The sequence below is a fragment of the Marmota monax genome, unplaced genomic scaffold (genome assembly GCF_021218885.2).
Source record: "Marmota monax isolate L192 unplaced genomic scaffold, Marmota_monax_Labrador192_F-V1.1 WCK01_AAM20220418_F8-fsc00030, whole genome shotgun sequence".
In the NCBI taxonomy this organism is placed as follows: Eukaryota; Metazoa; Chordata; class Mammalia; order Rodentia; family Sciuridae; genus Marmota; species Marmota monax.
Genome location: NW_026691988.1, coordinates 6,011,423 through 6,031,773, shown reverse-complemented (window position 1 = coordinate 6,031,773; position 20,351 = coordinate 6,011,423). Strand labels below are relative to the sequence as shown.

General features: G+C 35.9%; 2 protein-coding genes across 8 annotated transcripts in view; one reads left to right on the top strand and one right to left on the bottom strand.

The window, feature by feature from the left end:
* Slc2a12 (solute carrier family 2 member 12) overlaps window positions 1-10,272 on the top strand; it is a 53,916-nt gene extending 43,644 nt beyond the window's left edge. For 3 of the 4 annotated variants that reach the window (XM_046449808.2, XM_046449787.2, XM_046449826.2), the window contains one exon: window positions 6,432-10,272. In XM_046449808.2, the coding sequence (XP_046305764.1) occupies window positions 6,432-6,585 (154 nt within the window). In that variant the 3' untranslated portion in view covers window positions 6,586-10,272. The remainder of the gene's footprint in view (window positions 1-6,431) is intronic. The other variant, XM_046449798.2, reaches the window with a different exon arrangement.
* Window positions 10,258-20,351, bottom strand: part of Tbpl1 (TATA-box binding protein like 1) — a 31,112-nt gene continuing 21,018 nt past the window's right edge. For 2 of the 4 annotated variants that reach the window (XM_046449839.2, XM_058581372.1), the window contains exons 2-7: window positions 16,881-17,058; window positions 14,838-14,920; window positions 14,609-14,672; window positions 13,110-13,213; window positions 12,922-13,016; window positions 10,258-10,794 (exon numbers count right to left, since the gene is read on the bottom strand). In XM_046449839.2, coding sequence (XP_046305795.1) covers window positions 10,715-10,794; window positions 12,922-13,016; window positions 13,110-13,213; window positions 14,609-14,672; window positions 14,838-14,920; window positions 16,881-17,015 — 561 coding nt within the window. In that variant the 5' untranslated portion in view covers window positions 17,016-17,058 and the 3' untranslated portion in view covers window positions 10,258-10,714. Of the gene's footprint in view, window positions 10,795-12,921; window positions 13,017-13,109; window positions 13,214-14,608; window positions 14,673-14,837; window positions 14,921-15,734; window positions 16,037-16,880; window positions 17,059-20,351 lie in introns of those variants that run through there. The other 2 variants (XM_058581373.1, XM_058581374.1) reach the window with 2 other exon arrangements.

Sequence of the window (20,351 nt, the reverse complement as noted above, 5' to 3'; positions counted from 1 at the left end):
TCTTCAGCACCATATAAAAATTAAAAAAATAATCTTATTAACAGCACTAACTAAAAAATTGAGGCAGGGAGAAAGCAGTAACAAATTGCTACTTGAAAGAATTATTATGTTTATTCTATGAATTGAATGAAACTAAGGGTCTGTTACTATCACTCCCTATTTTATTTTACTCTTTAAATAGTCAAATTAGAGCTGGGTGTCGTGGAGCATGCCTTTAATCCAAATAGCTCGGGAGGTTGAGGCAGGAGTTCAAAGCCAGCCTCAGCAAAAGTGAGGTGCTAAGCAACTCAGTGAGACCCTGTCTCTAAATAAAGTACAAAATGGGGCTGGGATGTGGCTCAGTGGTTGAGTGCCCCTGAGTTAAAACCCTGGTACCCCTTCCCCCCCCAAAATAGTCAAATTTGAAAGCAGGGAGCTGTGCACAACTGAAGATCAAGAGACTTTCAGATCTCTTTCATATAGGGTTGTCAAATGTATCATATTGCAAACCAAATGAAAATTTGAAGACAGAATTTAAGAAAATGCAATCTTTTCATCTAGTGGGCTTCCAGAATGAGACATTTCTTAAGAACATATGATTTGGATGTCTAAAACTCAACAAAGCGTATGAATTCAGAATCTAGGGTGGGGAAAGAACCTGTCTAAAGAAGGACATTTATGACTTGTGAAATGTTTCTGAAAGAATCATGTTTCTGTTACTTTTGAGTTGTGCAATTCCTCAAATGCAGGCTCCCTCAAAGAAAGCTGTAAATCATAAATTAAGAATGTACCAAAGCTGAAGGTATGGTGAACCTAAATGACACTTTGAGGTTTGGGCTGAAGGACAAAAATAGATAAGGACATTGGGGCAGAGAAATATGAAAGATAAGACAGAAACAATTCTGCACTTTCAGTTCTAGCCACAATAGAATACTAGGTGTGTACCATAGGGAAGCCCAGTACTGAGGGCACAAACAGAAAAGAATTTACTTCTAGAAATCTTTGTTAACACCTATTTATTCAATACAAGAAAGCCCAGGGTTTTTCTTTGCTTGATGCAGTAGGTTAGCAAAAGAATTTAAAATAAAGATGAAAGCAGACTAAATTATGTAAACTGACCAAAGTATGTATGAAGCATATCTCAAACAAGCTTCCCTGGAGAGAAATGTCCAAACGAATAAAATAAAATAACCACAAAAGTCATGGTATTGATGAGTTTTCAAACAGCTAAGGAAATGAGGGGCAAAGCCCATGGACCTTGCTAGTACAGAGAAGCTGCAGTGAACTTGAAGACTTAGGAAGCACATTCCTAAGCTAAGGAAGTCTTTAGGAATTTAGAAGTTAATAAAACAGTGAATCAACTTTTGAAATCTGTGATAAGTTGTCCTAAGGAGTAAGAAAGGAAACTATTTATAATATTAGATGAACTTCAATTTTGATACTACACATTGCTTAATATTTTCCTCTCTCACATTTGGAGTTGGGTTCTTTTACTTCTATTTCTAAAAAGCTGAGAAAACAAATATTCTTCCAAGGATGTTAAGTTTCTTATAAAATAAACAGTGACTCAGCTGAGAGGTCAGAAAAGATTTCCCCAACAATATAATTTGAAAGGATTTTATTTTTAATATCTGCCCTGCCAGCTACAAACTCAGAATGGGACATTTTCCATGTTTGCTTTTTCAACTGTGATTTTATTCTGCTCCCCCGGCCCCCAATTTCAATGGGAATAAATAGAAAAAAACCCAAACAAGTTAATGTGTTATAAATATTTTAGTTCGAAAGCTTAAATTACATTTCACTTCTAACAGTCAATGTGATGTGGCCATTCTTTCATTCATTCATGAGACTATTTATTTTCAATATTGATTTAGCATCTGTTATGTGCCAGGTACTGATTCTAGGTACTGAGACACTGTCAGTCAGAAAAACTGCCACAAGAATGAAAATAGAGTAAGTCTAAGTGGTTAGGGGATCATTTGAATGATAATCCAAGAAGGTACCCTGAGAGGTAACTTTTAAGATAAAATCTGGGTGATAATAAAAGACAGGAGGAAAGAGAATTCAGGCAGAGAACAGTAAGTGCAAAGGGTACTCAGAAACACGCTTGGCCTGTTCCAGGAATGGAAAGAAGTCTTGGAGGCTGTTGCCTTTAAATTAAGTTAAAATGCAGGTGGAGACCAGTTGAGTAGGGCTTGGCTGGCCGAGGAGTTTGGGCTTCATTCTAAATGCAATGGGAAGCTACTAAAGGGTTCTAAGTGGGACAGTGACAGGACCCAGTGGGCATGCTAAGGTACGTCCAAATGAGCATCTGCAGTCACCTAGCTGAGTGGAGAAGCACAGAAGCACAGTGCTAGACTTATTTTCGGTCATGGCCACTGACCTCAAGTGACCCTCAGTGCTGCCAACACATGCCCCTTGGTTATTCAGTCTGCCTCTGCCCTGGACAACTGCTCAATACCACCTTTCTCTGGAAACCTCTGGACCTCCTCAGTATCTAACCATGCTCTTGCTTTTCAGGTTACCAAGAAAGTGGACATAATCAGGAAGGAACTTCCACCACCTTCCACGTCAACCCATGCACCAGTATTTGCACCCACCCCTCAGGGTTCTAAGTATGAACTCCATCACTCTTAGAGGCCAACCCCATCATGCCCTCCCCTCTCACCTTCTCTAGCACATTCTCCAATCTGTTCTTTACATTCTTTCTGCCCACCCCTGAGTCATCATATTTTTTATAAGGTCTTCTGACTGCACCTTTCTTTCCAGCTTTTGTATTTATAGCAAAGTCCTTCTAAAGTTCTGTCATCATTCTTGTGTACCAACTCCAATGAGGATTTTATGACCTCCACTACCCTGAAATGGCTCTTTTTAACACCTTAAAGTCCTCTCAGTCTTATTCCTCCTCTTACACCATCTTCACGTCCATCCCATGGTTGGATTGAGGAAAGTCCGTCCTCCTTGCCAAAATATCAGCTTCACTGCCTTCAAGGACTCACTTTTTGGTTGGGTCCACACCAGTCCCTGACTCAGCTTCAGCTAGGGCCATCATCTCTCTCTCTCAGAGTTGGTGAACCCGGGGGCTTAGTCCTGTGACCACTTCTCTATCACACTTACTGGCTTGATGATCTCGATGGTCTGTATTATCAATATGCCAGGGACTGTAAGTTTACAGTCTAGCTGTTTATCTAAGTTTATCTCTAGCTCAGATCCACTCCTGAATTTGGACTCCAATCGTTTTCCGAATGTCTACCAGATAGGCTTAGCATGTCCTAAATTAAACCTGTGTTTTGCCAAACTTATTCTACTCAGTTGTCAAACTTTTACTTCTCCTTGCTCTGCCACAAACCTTGGGGTCTCCCTGAATCAGTCTCTCTCTCACCCCATGTTCAGTCTGTCTTGGCTCTTATTTAAAGAGTGTATCTTCTGCTACTACCCAGATCTGAGTAATCATGAACTCCTTTCTGTATTACTGCACTAGCCACCCTACCTGATGCTTTCCCTTCCTCATCCCCCTTACATCTTTTCTTTACACAGCAGCCAGAGTGATCCCTTTACTTTCTATCTAGCATAAAAGCATTACCACAGCCTCGAAGCCCTGCTCTGCTCCCCTCACCCCCTTTACTCTCACAGCCACTCTGGTCTTTCTGCTATACCCCAGGCTCACCAGGCATGTTCAAGACTCAGGGGCTTTGTATTTGTCTTCTGTCTAGTTTCCTTCCCTTAGATATCCACCTGTCTCACTGTTCCAGTTTCCACTTTTTCTGTCACCCTATTTAAGATCACTATTGTGTCCCAGACTTTCCAACTTAAGTTTGGAAACACTGAAAACTGAAACGCTCATTGACTTGGCTTATCTCATTACATTTAAATTTGTTGAGTGCAGATAATTTTGTGTATTTTGTTCACTGATGTTTCCCAGCCCCTTGGCATACAGCTGAAGCTCTCTGTTGGATGAATGAATGGACTGGATACAGGCGTAGGCAATGGAGTAGTTGGCATGACACATTAGCATGGCATGACACATCAAGTTTTAGTTTGAGAAACTGCACGGATGAAGGGATAAGGAAGCCGAAAGAGGCCTAGGCTTCAGGGTGCAGGCGACGACAGAGTCTGTTTTGGATATATTAATTTGGAGATGTTCATTAGACGTTGAGTAAAGATACAGATCAGTAAGCAGTTGGATACCTAAGTCTGAGACCCTTTAGAGTAAATGTGGGTGGCCATCAGTTTGTAGGTGGTATTGAAGTCATGAAACCAGAGATCATCCAGTTGGAGAGCAGAGAGAAAGGAATGAAGCCCAAGACCAAGTCCTAGATTATGTCAACACGCAGGGGTCAAGCAGAGGAGAGGGAATATCAGAAAGGCCTGGAAAGTAGTGAGGCTGGAGGGAAGCTAAGAATACAAGTCACTGAGGCCAAAAGACTTTTGTTGTAAGTGGCAAGACCAGGGAGGCCAAGTATAAACAGGGAGGTGATCACCGGCTTGTGAGGCTAAATGTCAGTGGAATAAGAACAGAAGGTGACCAAAGAGGATGGAGAAAGAAGTGAAGACACCAGCTAGAATCTGTTCCCTGAAGTTCTGCTCTGAAGGGGAGCAGACAAGTGGGTGGTCGTCACACCCTCCGCTGTCCTTACCCATCACTCCTACCATTCACCAACACCCCACTCACTTTTGCACCCTTCCTTTCTGGCTTACTTTCTCAAAAACCTGCACTTGGACAAATCTTGACAACCTCCCAGAACTGGAAACCACTGGGAAGCCACTGTCCATGTTCTCACTTTCTTTCGTTCTTCTGCTGCTCAGGTCCATGGATGGCCACCATAGCCATTCCCTTTTCTGTCTCTTTTCCTTCCCTTGCCCTCCCCTGACTATCATTCGGGCAAACTTCAGTTCTGATTAAACCAAATTTTAGCTTATTTTATCCTTTATCTGAGGAGCTAAATGTGGCTGTAGAAAACATACAATTACGCTGACCAGTCTTGTTTTAAATTTACAAGAACAATTTTCAAGCAGGTCTTTAGGAATGCCCTGCAATCTACTGTGGCTCCCTGGTGTGCTGACTTTCCTATTTTACAAGGTGAATTACCTCACAGCTACATTCTCTCATCAAGCCTCCAGAACTGCCTCCCACTTTCTGTTGATGACTCTTTTTAGTGTACTGAGAAAACAGAAATAAAAAAGACCACCTCATCCTCTTGCCATGAGATCTACTAACCTACCCACATCTGTGCCTACTCTGCTGTGATGCAAAGGCCCGTGCTTTCATTTGTGCACAGACCCACTACCATCCATCTCCTCTTTGGTGGGATTTTTTCTCTCACACAAAAAACTGCACTATTCTGCACTAAAAACAAAACAAAACAAAACAAAAAAAACCTCCCTGGACTCAAATTCCCAAGCACCAACCAATATCCCTGCTTGTACCTTTCAGTTCTCTGGAATTCTTATCCCAGTTTCTGACCTAATCCTCCCCTCCCCTACCCAGGGTTTAACCCAGGGGCACTTAACCACTGAGCCACATCCCCATCTCTTTTTTATGTTTATTTGGAGACAGGGTCTTGCTAAATTGCTTAGGGCCTCTAACTTTGAACTTATGATTCTCCTGCCTCAACCTCCTAAGCCACTGGGATTGCAGGAGTGTGCCACTGTGCCCGGCCCCATGTTACTGTATAATACAATCTCTCCCCCAAAGTCATTCTTTTCCCTTTTTACTGCTTACTTTTCCCACCAGCACTTTTACTTAAATTATATGCTTACATGCTTGTCTCCCCTGGGAAAACCTAAGCTTTGAAAGCAGGAGTCTTTATGCAGTTCCATCCTTACCACCTACCAGGGCACAGCCACTTGATTAAGTGGTTAAATTATAGAAAAAAGATATTTGAAAGATATTTGTAAAATAAAGATAAAATACTAAAGCATATTTTATGCTGGTGGGAATAACCTTATAGAAAAGAACTTATTCATGCAGAAATGAGTGGATAATAAAGAAGCCAAAATATATAGATGTAAATACAGGCATAGTGGTGGAATCGGAGAAATGGAAGAAAATGAGATAGGACTTGGGATAAAATCTCCACTAGTTATTTTTTATTTTTTGCAGTACTAAGGATTGAACCCAGGGCCTTGTACATGTGAGGCAAGAGCTCTACCAAATGAGCTAAATCCCCAGCCCTCACTGGTTCTCTTTCTAACCCTTGGAAGCCTGGCCTGCAGAGTCATAGGAGTTGTGTTCTGAGAACACACCCTAACTTACACCTTACTTTTTGCAAGAAATTGACCCAGGTTCTAGGGTTTATATATTTCATGATATAAGAGGCTTCACAATAAAACATTTTTGCATAGCTAAAACATTAAAACTCCAGGGTGATTTAAAAAATAAAAGCATGCCTATTTTTTTCAAGTATGGAAACTAAGAATGACATTTTCATGAGTGCTTCTTTCTCTTTCAGGAACTATGTGAAAAACAACATTTGTTTTATGAGTCATCACCAAGAAGAATTAATGCCAACACAGCTTCAAAAAAGAAAACCCCAAGAGCAGCTCCTGGAGTGTAAAAAGCTGTGTGGAAGGGGACAACCAAAGCAGCTTTCTCCAGAGACCTAATGGCCTCAAGGCCTTAGGAATGCTGATACAGGATGAAAGCACTACCAGTGGCATATTTACCCTCCTCTCCCCACGCCCAGGTTTTTATTCAGTGTCGTAAGCTATTTTTAAAGGGACACCTGAAATTATAGACTTCCTTTAATTCCCTCTTCCCCAAAGGAATCTCAAAAGGTAGATGAGATACATGGCCCTAATTTTTTTTTTTTTTTTTTTTTTTGAGCAAGATATCAGGTTAAAGAAAATACTGGCTGGTTCAATACTTTCTCCTTCACACCGCAGGCTTTTAAAGACTAAATCCTAGTAAAGAGATCAACCTTTGCCTTAAGCTATGTATGGAGGCCAGTTGCAGCTTTATTATTCAGAAACACAAGTGTTCTGGATCCAAGCTTACATTTTTGCCTACTAAGATACTATTTGCACTGGGTCTTGTGTAAAAAAGAACCAGGACACGCAATGTAGACAATTTAGTTACACACGTGTTCTAGATTAGGATAGGCTCCTGGCTAGGATTTTGTGGTAATTCCTAGTTACAGTTCTACAAGAATAAAGATTATGGGAGCTTATCTTATGAATTATGAAGTAAAATTTAATGCAAAATATACTACTATTATGACTTTCATGTTAATATAAAATATTAAAAGAAAATTCTGTGTAATACTTGAGAAAAATAAGCATTTTCCATTTTTTTAAATGATTAAAGAGGAAAATTTTAAAATCTTGGAACCATATTTATTTAGAAGTAGCTATTAGTAAAACACCAGAAAAGGAATCAGTCCATTAGGTTATTTATCTAAATCTCTAAGCAATTAGGTTTATGTTATTAGGTCAAACTTATAAATTTTCTCCTTGGAAGACTCTCATAATTTTTAGTAATCCATGGTTTCCTGCAATTCCTCCCATGTCTCAGGAATATCTCTACCTCAGGTTATGGCAGAGAGGCTATAAATGATGCTGACGTTCAGAACAATACAGACCTAATAAATGACATTCAGAAATTAGGACAATTCCCTATGTTCTTCTCTGTGATGAAACAAGAGATGGCCAACCAAACCAGCAAACATCCAGTGGGTTTTTTACCCAACAGTAATGAATTGCTCTATTCTGCATTTCTCCAGTTGAATTTAAGACTAGATAAGGTATTTCATCAAGAGAATTCAGAATGAAAGAAAATCCATAATAAAGAATCTAGAACCACTTAAGTAGAAACCCATAAGATTACTAATATAAACTATGGAAGACACACAAAAACTTTTAATGCATGAACAACCTAACTTGAAAAATAATTTTTAAAAATGATTGATCATAAGAGAATCCTACATATCAAAGCCCCAGTATTTAGCTAACAAACTGTCCCAGTTTGATAAAAGGTACATGATCTACTAAATTCATTTAAAAAGTGGAAAAGACTATAAATCTATATAAATAGTAAATCATTAATATCAAAGACTCAGGAAAATGACTAAAAGTCTGGTTCTGAGATGTACCATCCAAATTAAAAGTTGGCAGGAAGGAGCAAAATAGATATTGATTCCCTCATATGCAAATTAGAGTGTGCTTTTGTTTTGGAACAAGAAGGCAAAATGTGTTCTGCAGTTTAACTTAAGAGTTACATGCCAGGATTTTAAAAATACAAGTCAGGTTTTCATGTTATCTTGGTTTTGTTTGTTTTTTTTCTAAGCATCACAGATTGTTTAAGGTATTTTTTTTTTTTTTTTAAATTGTAACGTAATTCCTTTCAAGTTCAAACACCATTTATACTTAAGCTATTTCTTGGTTTGGCCATTCATTGCAAATGGGCAGAAAATAAACCAAGATGGTTTACTACTTGTGACTTCAACTTCAGTGTCTTAAACATTCTCTTATATTTTCCTTTTATCATCCTGAGTCTGTGAGCAGGCCATTTTGTCTTCAGATTCATTTTTACCCAATACCTGTCCCCCACACCCATCAAATGAAGCCTTTTGGTTTTCAAAAATAAAAAGGGGGTAATACTTATAATTTGTATGTATATATTCACAGCTTTTATTTATATAAAAAATGTACAGTACTTGTGGAAAGCCAGAAGACATCAGACACACTTGCTTCTTCCCAGCTTTGTCATACTTAGTGGATCACCCACAAACACTGCCAGGTGGTGAGCATACATGTAGCAACCTAAATCCAGACTTGTTCAGGCTAGCTTTCCTCTCCATCAGATAAAGCATTTTCATTTCTACTGATCTGCAAGGTTCTCAAGTCATCTGAATACTGAAAATGTTAAATTACCTGGATCTGCACCTTAGTTGTATAATTCTTTCCCCCCCACTCTTTTTTGTGAACACTGCAGGACAGTTTACTTATGACTGTTTATTAAAACTAAGTGGAAAAATCTCAAATTTAAAAAAGTCTACCTATAATTCTTTCATCTAGTAATATTCTTTGTATTTATGAGTTTAGCTATCCTACTGATCTTGAAATGAAGCAAATAAACACAAATGTAGGGAAAAAAAGAATAGAATTCTAAAACACACACTTGAATCTTTCATAAGAAATAAAGTATAAAAGTTAGCTTTTGCCTCCTACATTTGAGGGAGTGACAGGGTAGGGGAAGGCTTTGAGAGAAAGAAGATAAAAATAAACAGAAAATATATTGTTCAGTGCAGTGCTTAAGCTAGGTTTTCAAGGTTTTATAATATGGTATGGAAAATGTACTGAACATGAAGGTTCAGATGTTGTAAGATTTTACAAATGTTTCAAGACATTTTGGTAATTCAGGTTTTCGGGACACTGTTGGAATACTGATTTTACTAAATTTCTACTGAGAAGCTGATTCAATTCTACACAGCTGTATTTCTTGGTAAAACCACTGTTAATTATGCTAAACTCCTAAATGTAAGAAGAGTGCAACTGCAGACTGATCGATCCTGTGCTACCATTCCAAGGCTCAGGGTGAGCCAGAGGCCACTGCTTCATAAACACTTATTTATAATAATTTTAAGCATTGCAATCCTATACACTGAATTGCCACTCGTTAGCTCCATCAAATAAGACACAGTAAAGGGAAAGACATAACTTGCAAAATGGCTTTCAAGTTCAAGTTCAACTATATTATAATTATACTGTGGCACAGAGGCAGCTTGTGGGCACTTCTTGTTAAAACTACACAATGTTATCAACTTCTGACAGGACTCTTAATATAGCCTTGAGCACCAAGAACCTTAATCACTTCCCTACAACTACAGAGTCTCTCCAGAATAACAAAGGTAACAGGTGAGGTACCACCCATCACAGCTTCTTTCTCATATTCATCTAGTGGGAAAGAGGCTTCTTTTTTAAAAACTACAATTTCTTAACTCTTAAAAGTTATTTAACATTTTCTATCATATTAAATTAGTAACATAAAACATTATCCTTTATAAAGTCCTACCCAGTTCCCTAGAGTATATACAAGTGTTTACTTCTAATCCCCAAGAAAAAAATTTCCTATTTGTTATTTGGTAACAGAGCATGAAAAGATACTTTACACACACAGCATATACATATATATATATACAAAATACACTTCAAAAATAAGCTAACACACTTTAGCCGAAGTCTAAACTTGCATAGATTTAAAAAAAAAGAATTATGAATACAATTTTTGTTAAAATAGAAAATGGGGAATAAAAGTTACAGAATGGATATGAATAAAGATCTTTTCCAAACTTTTATTTGTGCACATTCAATTGAAAAAGATAACTTTTACAGGTTCTTTGGTGCCCATATTCAGCATACAAAAATGTAAAAGACTATTCACAAATAAAACACATTAGCTCAAACTGGAAAAAAATTACAATGACAACAATAAAACAATTTAAGGTAGTGCACATTGTGACAGCTCTGCTTATGGGGACATGAGAATTACTGCGAAAATAAATAGAATGTCCTTTTGTAAAAGCAGCAATGTCATGTCTTGTAAACTTCCTTTTTATATTACAGCAAAGTTTGAAATAAAATCCAAAGGGACTGGAGCTTACACTGTAGCTGTGAGTGAATAAAAGAGTCTATTTCCTCAATTACTGTTGGTCCAGTTTTCCTTTTGCTTTGAGTCCAATGTGCAGCAGGTTTTAAAAGGTGCTCAGTTAGAGATTCTAACCAATTAAGTGATGAGTTATAAAATTTCTTTCCTGCTTTCAAACACAAATGGGTATATTTGTTCCACAGCAGTAGCCACAGCCTTTACATTGGGCCCTGAAATGAACACAATTGAAAAAGTTGAGAAGAGCTGAGAAGCTAGGAAATACTGATTTTTCAGTTAAAAATATCATCTACTTTAGAATATCAAATTCACATACATCATCATACAAACAACCACAAAAAGAATCAAGAAAAAAATTTTAATAAGAATCAGAGAACACAATTTTTTGTGTGTGCATAATTAAAAGAAATCTGAAATACCAAATGTGTTATTCATTTTGTTTTAGGGTACCAGTATGAAAAGAAGTAAAAATAAACAAACAAAACTACGGAGGAGAATAAAAAGCACAAAAATATGCACAGGGAAGAATAATACACAGAACTAGACACCCACTATCTTTTTTGGTTACTGTTTTCTGGCTTTTGGTTAGACTTCAACTGAGACTCAGAGGAATATGGAGGAACATAGCAAAGTAAAATAAAGTTGCTACTGAAATATTGGCTTTTTTATACTATGTAGTCTAAAATTCCTCATAAATTTACTACTACTTGGAATGCATTTTTATTACTAATTTGGTCCCTGTAACCTCAGAGTTTATCCAAATCAATGAGTGGGGAAGGCAGTGAGGTAATGCTACATATAAATTAACCTGTACAGCTCTGGAACAACTTTTAAAAATATAATCTTTTATTTATTTAAGTAGCTAAAAACAAACAAACAAAAAAGGTATAAAAGTATTTTCACAAAATTTCGAATAAAATGGTTTCACCAATGTATAATTACCCGTTTTGAAAAACTGTGAATATTTACAGATCCACTCATTGTAGACTCTGAAGGTTTTGAACATGTCTTGTATTGGTCTGCTCTTTTCTGACTCACCTCACCTCACCCCCTCCATATAGAATAGAACTTTCCTCACAGAAACCACTCAGAAGGTGTTTCACTGAATTGTTAACATTTCACAGGATATTCCAGGTGTCCATGTATATTGCATGGTAATTAACTAGGTCGACTGTATTCAATTTGTTGTTATATTGTCTAATTGTCCATCAACTCAATAAACAGATTTTTACATATGAGTTGTTAACTCTATACTTAGCAGGACTTAACAGTACATTGTGGATATTCTTATAAGTTCAGGCTCCAAAGTATAGAAACAGATAGCTGAAAGGGAACAAACAGACTTGTTCTCCACCACTCTGTTTTTAAGATTCAGGCAGGATCCTGGCAATTGGCTTTAAAAGTCCCCAAGGAAGATGTGAAAACCCACAGATGGTCAAAATTAAAATTTACTTGTTAATGTTTCTCTTCTAAGAATTAAAGGAATAAAAAGCCATTTTCCAAGACTAAAGAATTGTTCCTCAACTCAATTTTGCCTAACATGCACCTACTGGCTCTCATGCAATGCCTCTGCTTGATTCACAATCACAGCACCTTTAAGAATCATCTTGTATGCTAATGCTGCCCTTTGACATGTTTGCTAGTCTCCCAAAACTACTCCTTCCCAAATACTTGTTTTAATTTCAAAAGATATAACAAAACACATGTAACAAATAGGTACCAACTATATTTGGATATTCTAATTATGTAAAAATCTCTATGAAATTCAGAGACTGGGTTTCTCTTTGGTATTTTATAAGATATCATAAATTTAAAAAAATACTATGAAGATACATATTAGAATGTTCTTAAAAGCTCCAATCTGAAAACTAATGAAACGCCTATGGAGTACATTCGGACATTGGATTCTATACAACAATGAGAATGAATGATCTCACTAAGATAATGGAGAATGAAATTAGACACAAAACAGGATATAAAATGTACAAATAGTACAAAAGGAGGGAAGACTTATCTATAAGGTAAAAAGAAGACTTAGGGCTGGGGATGTGGCTCAAGTGGTAACGCGCTCGCCTAGCATGTGCGGGGTGCTGGGTTCGATCCTCAACACCACATAAAAATAAAGATGTTATGTCCACCGAAAAAACTAAAAAATAAATATTAAAAAAGTCTCTCTTTAAAAAAAAAAAAAAAAAAAAGGTCAGAAGACTTACTGCCCTTGAAGTGCAGAAGTAGTGACTGAAAGGGGACAAATTAGACATTATTTCTATCTTAGTGTACACATCTCTTATATTATTTGGTCTGTAATTGACAAGTTTGGTTTCAACATCACACATTACCTGTTACTGTGATACTTCCTGTTGAAAAAATCTGTAATGTAGCTCTTAGAGATTTTATCCGATAGCACACAGCAGGATGAAGTTCAGGTTCATAACTACATTTTAAAAATGCCAAAATTAATATGAATATTTATAGTCTGATGGGTAATCTCAAATTTTTAAGTTATCTTGATTCTTCAAAGACCTACCTGGCATGAGGTCTATTGTTCTTTGTGAATTCTGGCAAACGGATTTCAAAGGGCATGTTACAAACTGCCAAAACATTAACAACCTTAAAATCTGTAAATATTACCTTTGGGAGAGAAGTGAAACTCAGTGAATTATTTTGCAACAGAAGAATCTGCTCATCATGGCACTCTTTATTAACTTTCTACTCTTATATAGAGAACCAAACATCCTGAGCATGAATTTAGTATTATAAGTTGTTTAGTATTAAAAGCTGTAATTCAATGAAAGAAAAAAAAGCTCAAAAACTTCATTTAAAAAAATAGTAAAATCTGAGATATCTGCATGATTAAAATGGCACATTTGAGGATTTTTAAATCTTGTATATAATTTGTTAATTTAAATGAGACAGTTTGAACTATCAAAGAAACAAGAATAGTAAGGAAAAAAATTAAAGCAAGAAATAGTAAAGAAAAAAGTTAAATTAATTCTTCCTTTTTAAAGGAGTCAAAATGGAAAAGCTGTCACTTTAAAAAGTCAGTAAATGGAGAGATTGTACATTGGATTCCAAAGGTCAGATGTCTTTCTAATATTCATTAAGGTAAAAAGACATTTCCTTGAATGTAACTAGAGGTTTATTTTCCTTGGGGGCTAGAATGATACACTGTTTTTAAAAAGCTGGGTTTGCCCTCAGTGTTTCTAATGCTATTCTAAGAAAAGCAGTTCCCAGGCTGAAAATGTTCTCTTCACATTAATAACTTCAGCCACTCCTACCAACATCTTGAATTGTTTCATCTCCTTATCTTTTCCAACATTCCTCCTAAAACCACAATTTTGGGTGCACTGTCTATCCTCCAAGTCAGTATTACTTACACAAAGCAGTAGAAAGCCAGAAAAGTGTCAAATGGCCTCACTATCACATAGCTTCACCTTTAGACTTCTACTGCCACTCTCCTCAAGTGCCAGCATCCCCCAGACCCTGCCCCACTCCCCACCCCCACTCCCCACCAGCAGTTCAGCTCCTTCTAAGACTTAAGGTCATCAGAAAGAAACTAAACTTCCCAACACGATAAACATCCAAATCCCAAACAGCCTGGCCCACACCTTCAAGGACTATTTCGCCCTTCTCTTCCACTTAGTCATCATTTGCAAGTGACCTAGCAGGTTCATAATAAATAATAATTTATTTCAAAGTTTTGTCTGTACAAATATTTGAAAAGGCCGACAGCAATAAGCCTGCTAACCAGTGTGTCCACATCACCAGGGCCTTGCAGGTCTCAGCTCATCATTTTGACCTGGCATTTTTGACAATTAACTTGGAAGGGAACAAGTTTCTTTAAAGGAAAGGAGATTAGGAAAAGCCAGGATCTTTTTAAAATATCCACACAGCCAAGTTTTGCTACCAAATTTTCATGCTGAAGGGCAGTATATAAAACTCAGAAAAAGTCAATCATACGAATTCTATTTTACAAAAATAAATCCTTGAATATTTGCAGTTTTGTGTAATTTTTGAAAATGTTACCTGAAAACCTAATTTCTGCAGACTGCGGGCTAAACGTCTGGCACCAAATTTAGCTTCTTCTTCGCTATGTTTTAAGGAAAGAAAAAGACCAAGTTACACAGGAAAAAATACTTCACACTGAGGAACATAACCAACTTTACACAGAACTTTGTTTTTAAGTCTACGAAAAGCACCCTTTCCATGGGGGGAAAGTAAAAAATAAAAAACTAAGAACTCAAGAAACATTTACCTTGTTGCTCCAGTGCAAATGATTTTTCCTGAGGACCAAATTGTAGCTGTAATTCTAGGTTTTCTAAGCTTCATTAATACTTTCTGAAAAAAAATAATCTGATTACCTAATGATTGTTAATTTTCATGTATGGTTCTATTTTGTATAGCCATGCCAATGTCTAAGTATTATTCCAAGCTTATTCAAAGTTAACTTCTCTCTAAATCACCCCAAATGAAATTTAGTTCAAGACTGAATAGAGAACACAATTAATCTCATTAAATATTTAATTAATTAAAAAACAAGATCTACATAAATCTCTCACTACATACTTGGTATCAACAAACTATAAAAACATAAACAGTTCAACTCTTTCTACTCTAGTCATATCAATGGAACTTTCATGGATCCTTTAGAAAGGAAAGTGTGAAACATTGCTCTAGTATTTTAGCATGATGACATGGAGAGATTTTTTTTTTCTAGGAAGGTTGACTGAGAAGTTTTAGGTGATGGAGAAACTGGTGGTGAGAAACATTTAAATGCAATATAAACTCAGTCCAATGTTTCTCAGTCAGTCAGTCATGTATGAAATTTTATGAGGTATTTTATTTATTGTCATTTTTGGCAGTTTTAAGTCTCTCCAAATTTAGTAATGTTCTAATTTGATAATATTGCCTATGACAAAAAAACTAAAAATGTAACTAGAGTTTTAAGGAGACATGCCTGATTTATTATATTACTTTATCCCAGTAAGCATTTATTTCTTTCTTACACATAATAATGGGCATGTAATAAGTATTTCCATAAATGAAAAGTTAAAATGAAAATTTAAATTTACATATTATCTTAGACCTTAATCCTTGACCTATTAATTCAGACTGTGTAGATAATTTTGTTCTATCCCAGACCTTTAAATACCTTTTATATATAAGGAATCTAAAATTACATTTCTCGCTCTGACATTTCTCTTGCTCTGAAGATTTCAGTGAGGAGCTTGAGTATGTAACAGGCATCTCAACTCTAGGATGCAATATAATGTAGTGATGGGTACCATGAAGCAGAATAAAGCAGGGCTACAAATTAGAGAACAGTGAAGGAATGGGTGTTGCCATAGATTGATCAGGGTCGGTATGGAGGTCATGTGTGGTGAGAGATCAGAATGCAGTGAAGATATTGAGGGAAGAATGTTCCAAATGTAAGACACAGCTTCTCCAAAGCTCCTGATGTGCAAACATCAAAAAGTATATATTAGAGCACTATTCAAATATAATTAAATTTAAGTACATTTGAAATATAAAGGTCCCTTTCTTCAGTTCAAAGACATTGAGAGATCTGCCTGTTGAACAAGCTGTAAGAACACTAAGGAAACACATTTTTCTCCCTCTCCATCCACACATGCCTACTCCCCCAGCCCTAGCCTAGATTCTAGAGTTGAAATTGCAAGAGAATCAGTGATGATTTGTCACCTTAGCAGTAAAATCTTCCTAAAATTCACGGCCTTTTTGTAGATTCAACTGAGTTATATGAATACACAAAGAAATGTATATATCTATACAGGTATAGATGTATAAATTTACCAAAAATCCTGATAGAAGTATATACAGGAATCGTGATTTCTCATTTTACAAGTAAAAGGTGCTTTGCAGATAAATTACAAACCAGAAATATTATCAAAGTAGTGATGGATGACTGGTAAACAATCTTTAGAATTATTTCTGAGGATAATTTTAGCAGTTCTAATGATGCTTTCTTAAAGAATGCTATCTTTCTGAGTGAAACATATGTCAGCAGAGCCAGATAAAAGTCTAATAAACACATATCTAATTATTTTTAAAAAACTGAGAGAATAACATGTCTAACCAATGAATTCTTTGCTAAGACTCAAAGATAGGTAATTTCCAAAATTTGCTACCTCCATGAGAGGAGGGGCCATTGTCTTCAGGACTCAACAACCTATGGAGTACAACTAGCACATAGTAAGGTACTCATAAACTATCTGTAGTATCATTCATGGAAGTATAAAATTAGGTTATGATAGTACACATACAAAATTCAAATACTTACCCCAACATCACGCTTATAAATTACATTTGCTCCCTCCAAAGCAATCTTTCTTAAGTTCAAATGGCATCTTGTTCTAAAAACACAGACTACATTTGTAATTAGAATGTCCAATGCAACATCACTGTCTGCATCCATTGGGGTAGTTTAAAACTTAGCTTCTGGCCACGAAGATCACATCCTGAGAAATAAAACAAAATAAAAGTCATTAAACTCCTTTACTAGACATTCATTCATTCTTTACTCACTGATACTTCCTGTTTTGCCAAGGACACTAGAGGAAAAAAAATGAATAAGGCAAACTGTGTTATCCTCAAGGAGCTCACATACTTGTGTGTATAAGCAAAGCTCTAACAAATAGTTATGCAAAACCAGTATTAATTTTACAAGACTCCTATGATAACAGCATTGATATAAATAAATAGGCAAGCCCTACTTTTTACTGAGCACATGATCTATAGCCAGCTAAAAAATGCTATTTGGGTTTTAGCATTTTAAAAAATAAACAATGGATATCTGCCTTTTCTAACTCTCACCTTCCATACATACAAATCAGCAAATATAATAATATACTATGATTATTTTATGATACTTTGAAGACAAAATATGAAAAACTAGTATTCTATACAAGCATTTGAGTTATTATATGACTAAAACAATAAGCATGCCAAGAGATCAAAGAGAAAATTCCTTCTTTTTTTGCCTTTTAGTTTCTAATAAAGCAGATAAACAAGACAGAGCAAGTCTACTTACCATCTCTATAAAACCACATTTAATTTTCTATCAATTGTTCCCACACTTCACTAGATTTGCTTTTACATTCCCATATTCCCTTTACTGTGAATATAATTTTGTTTTTGTTTCGTGTGTATGTCTGAGCTACCCCAAGTTATTTCTACGTACACGAGGTGGGGCGAGGGTGGCAGTGGACTGCTGTGCCTTAGTGCTGTCATTTGTAACATGAAATAGTGCCTACCAGAGTGGTGTGAATATTGCATAAAAACTGAATGAGAGGGCTGGGGGTGTCGCACAGTGGTAGAGTGCTGCTTAAAACCATGAAGCCCTAGTTCAATCCCCAGATTAGAATAAAAATTTTTGAAAATGATAATAATGTATGAAAAGTAGGAAACACATATATTTGGAAAATAACAACACAGTAAATGATAGTGGCTGTTGATGAAAGTTCAAATCAACAGGCAGATCAGAGATTTCCTCATATCACTTGCCATGATTATACTATAGCCAATTTATCAAGCCATCTGATCACTACCAAGCTTTTTCCTACAAAAACTGTGAAATAACTGTGAGGCAGAGGCTCTAGGGTGCTCATTCTAACATCAATTTTACTCTTCCTTTATAATGACCAGAACCCAGACGTCTAGCTGGGTAGACTGTAATAGAAATAAAATACTAGAGAATTCAGGCTCCTTGGCTACGGACACAGTCAAGTGGCCACAAGACTATGTTCTGGTTCATGATATACAAATAAAATGGTTACTGTTTCCTGGGATGTCTGCTTAGAATGACAAGCTAAGCCACCAAGGATTCCTTTGCCTTTCTGTCCTTCATTCTTGCTGCCTGGAATTTGGTTATGAGTGCTAAAGCTGAAGTAGCCATTTGGGACCATGGAACAATGAGATGAGACAGAAGAAGCTTGCTCCTGATGCTGTGCTCTTATTATTTCTGTACTTCCTAACTCTAGATCTCATATGTGTGAGAGAAAATCAATTCCCCTCATTTTGAGTTTTTGTTATATGTGGCCCAATATAAGCTGCTACACAGCTCTGAGGCTACAAAAACCAAATACTTAAGGAGAAACTTTAAATGAAGAATAAATAAAGTTTACTGTTTCATGACATACTTTAAAATATATATATATCTCAAACAGGTTAAAACAAACTGACTCAGATTTACTACTTGAAGTTTTAAAGCTACTAAATTGCCTGAGGGGAACCATACAAGGACAATATGTAGGATTAAAAACATAGGAAATACGAGGTAAAATAAATCTTTATGAATGCAAAGAAGCCTTGAAATTAATCCAAGATTGACAACGGTTTTTACTTGCCAGCAACTTAAATTCTAAAAATGAAGTCATAGGAATAGTTCATTTTAAATTATAAAGTGGTTATATTTCAGACAGGTAAACTGGCATGCAGGTTCAGACAATACTATAGCTTCTTAAACATATACCCTTTTTAAAAAGGGTAACTAGAAAGGCAGTCCAGTGAAACAGACAAATTTCAATTTCTACAAAGCATCTAGGGGCCTATTTTATCTCTTCCAGTTTTAAGTGTAAATAATATATCAGAGGGTTAAAAATGTCTACATGAATATTAGTAGTCCAAAATGCTTACGTTACTCCTGAAAATATACACATATAACTTTGCTTAAAATAAAACAACAAAATAGTTATAAGAAAATGGTAAAAACTAATTCCTACTTGGGAAGAAATATTCCAAATTGCCTCTATTATGTTATCTATGATTTGGCACCTAGATCATCTATTTCCCACAAATTTTAAGCTTCTTGAGGTCAAATACCACATCTTAAATGTGGTATTACATATTACATATGGTATGTGTCCGTAAGTGCCCACAGCTCAACACTGCATCTGGCAAAGTGTAAATGTTCAATTATTATTTGGAAAGGAATGGTATAAAATCCAACATTTCAACCCCATATCTATATCTAAACAATTTCTTTTTATTCTAGGAATGAAAAAAAAAAAAAGAACTTGTTAGCAAGGCTGAAAACATTACCAAAGCCACCTATTTTCATATGAATGTGAAAGAACCTTCTTCTTCCCAACAAGCCCTTTAACACAATATCCATGAAAATGTGTATGAAAAGTATGCTATTATACTTATTTTTTTTACTAGTTTGTATAGCTCCAAAAGGAACATTTAAGCCATTCTACAGAAAATGAGGTATTTTTTATTTATATGACAGCAGAATGCATTACAATTCTTATTACACATATAGAGCACAATTTTTCATATCTCTGGTTGTATACATAGTATATTCACACCAATTCATGTCTTCACACATGTACTTTGGATAATAATGATCACCAGGTATTTTAAAGTAACTCACAAGTTGTCAAGCCTGCTAACTGAAGTATTACTGCGTGAAATATTTAATATATATGAAAGAGCAAAAAGAATATTACAATGGACATCTATGTACCCACCATTCACCTTCAAAATTAAACCTCACAATTTATGTTTCCCTGAAGGTACTTCTCCTATTATCACATTCTCATCCCTCCTCCTCTCCACAGTAAACTTCTACTATCAATTTTTATCATTCTTATACATTTTTCTTAAATTTTTTTACATGTATACATATTATGTCCCAAAAGGAATTAAGTCATAATTTTTGAAAAATATACTGATGTATCTGATTTGCTAATACTTCATTTAGGACTGCTACACCTATATTCAGAAGTAGAATTAGCCTATACTAGTCTTT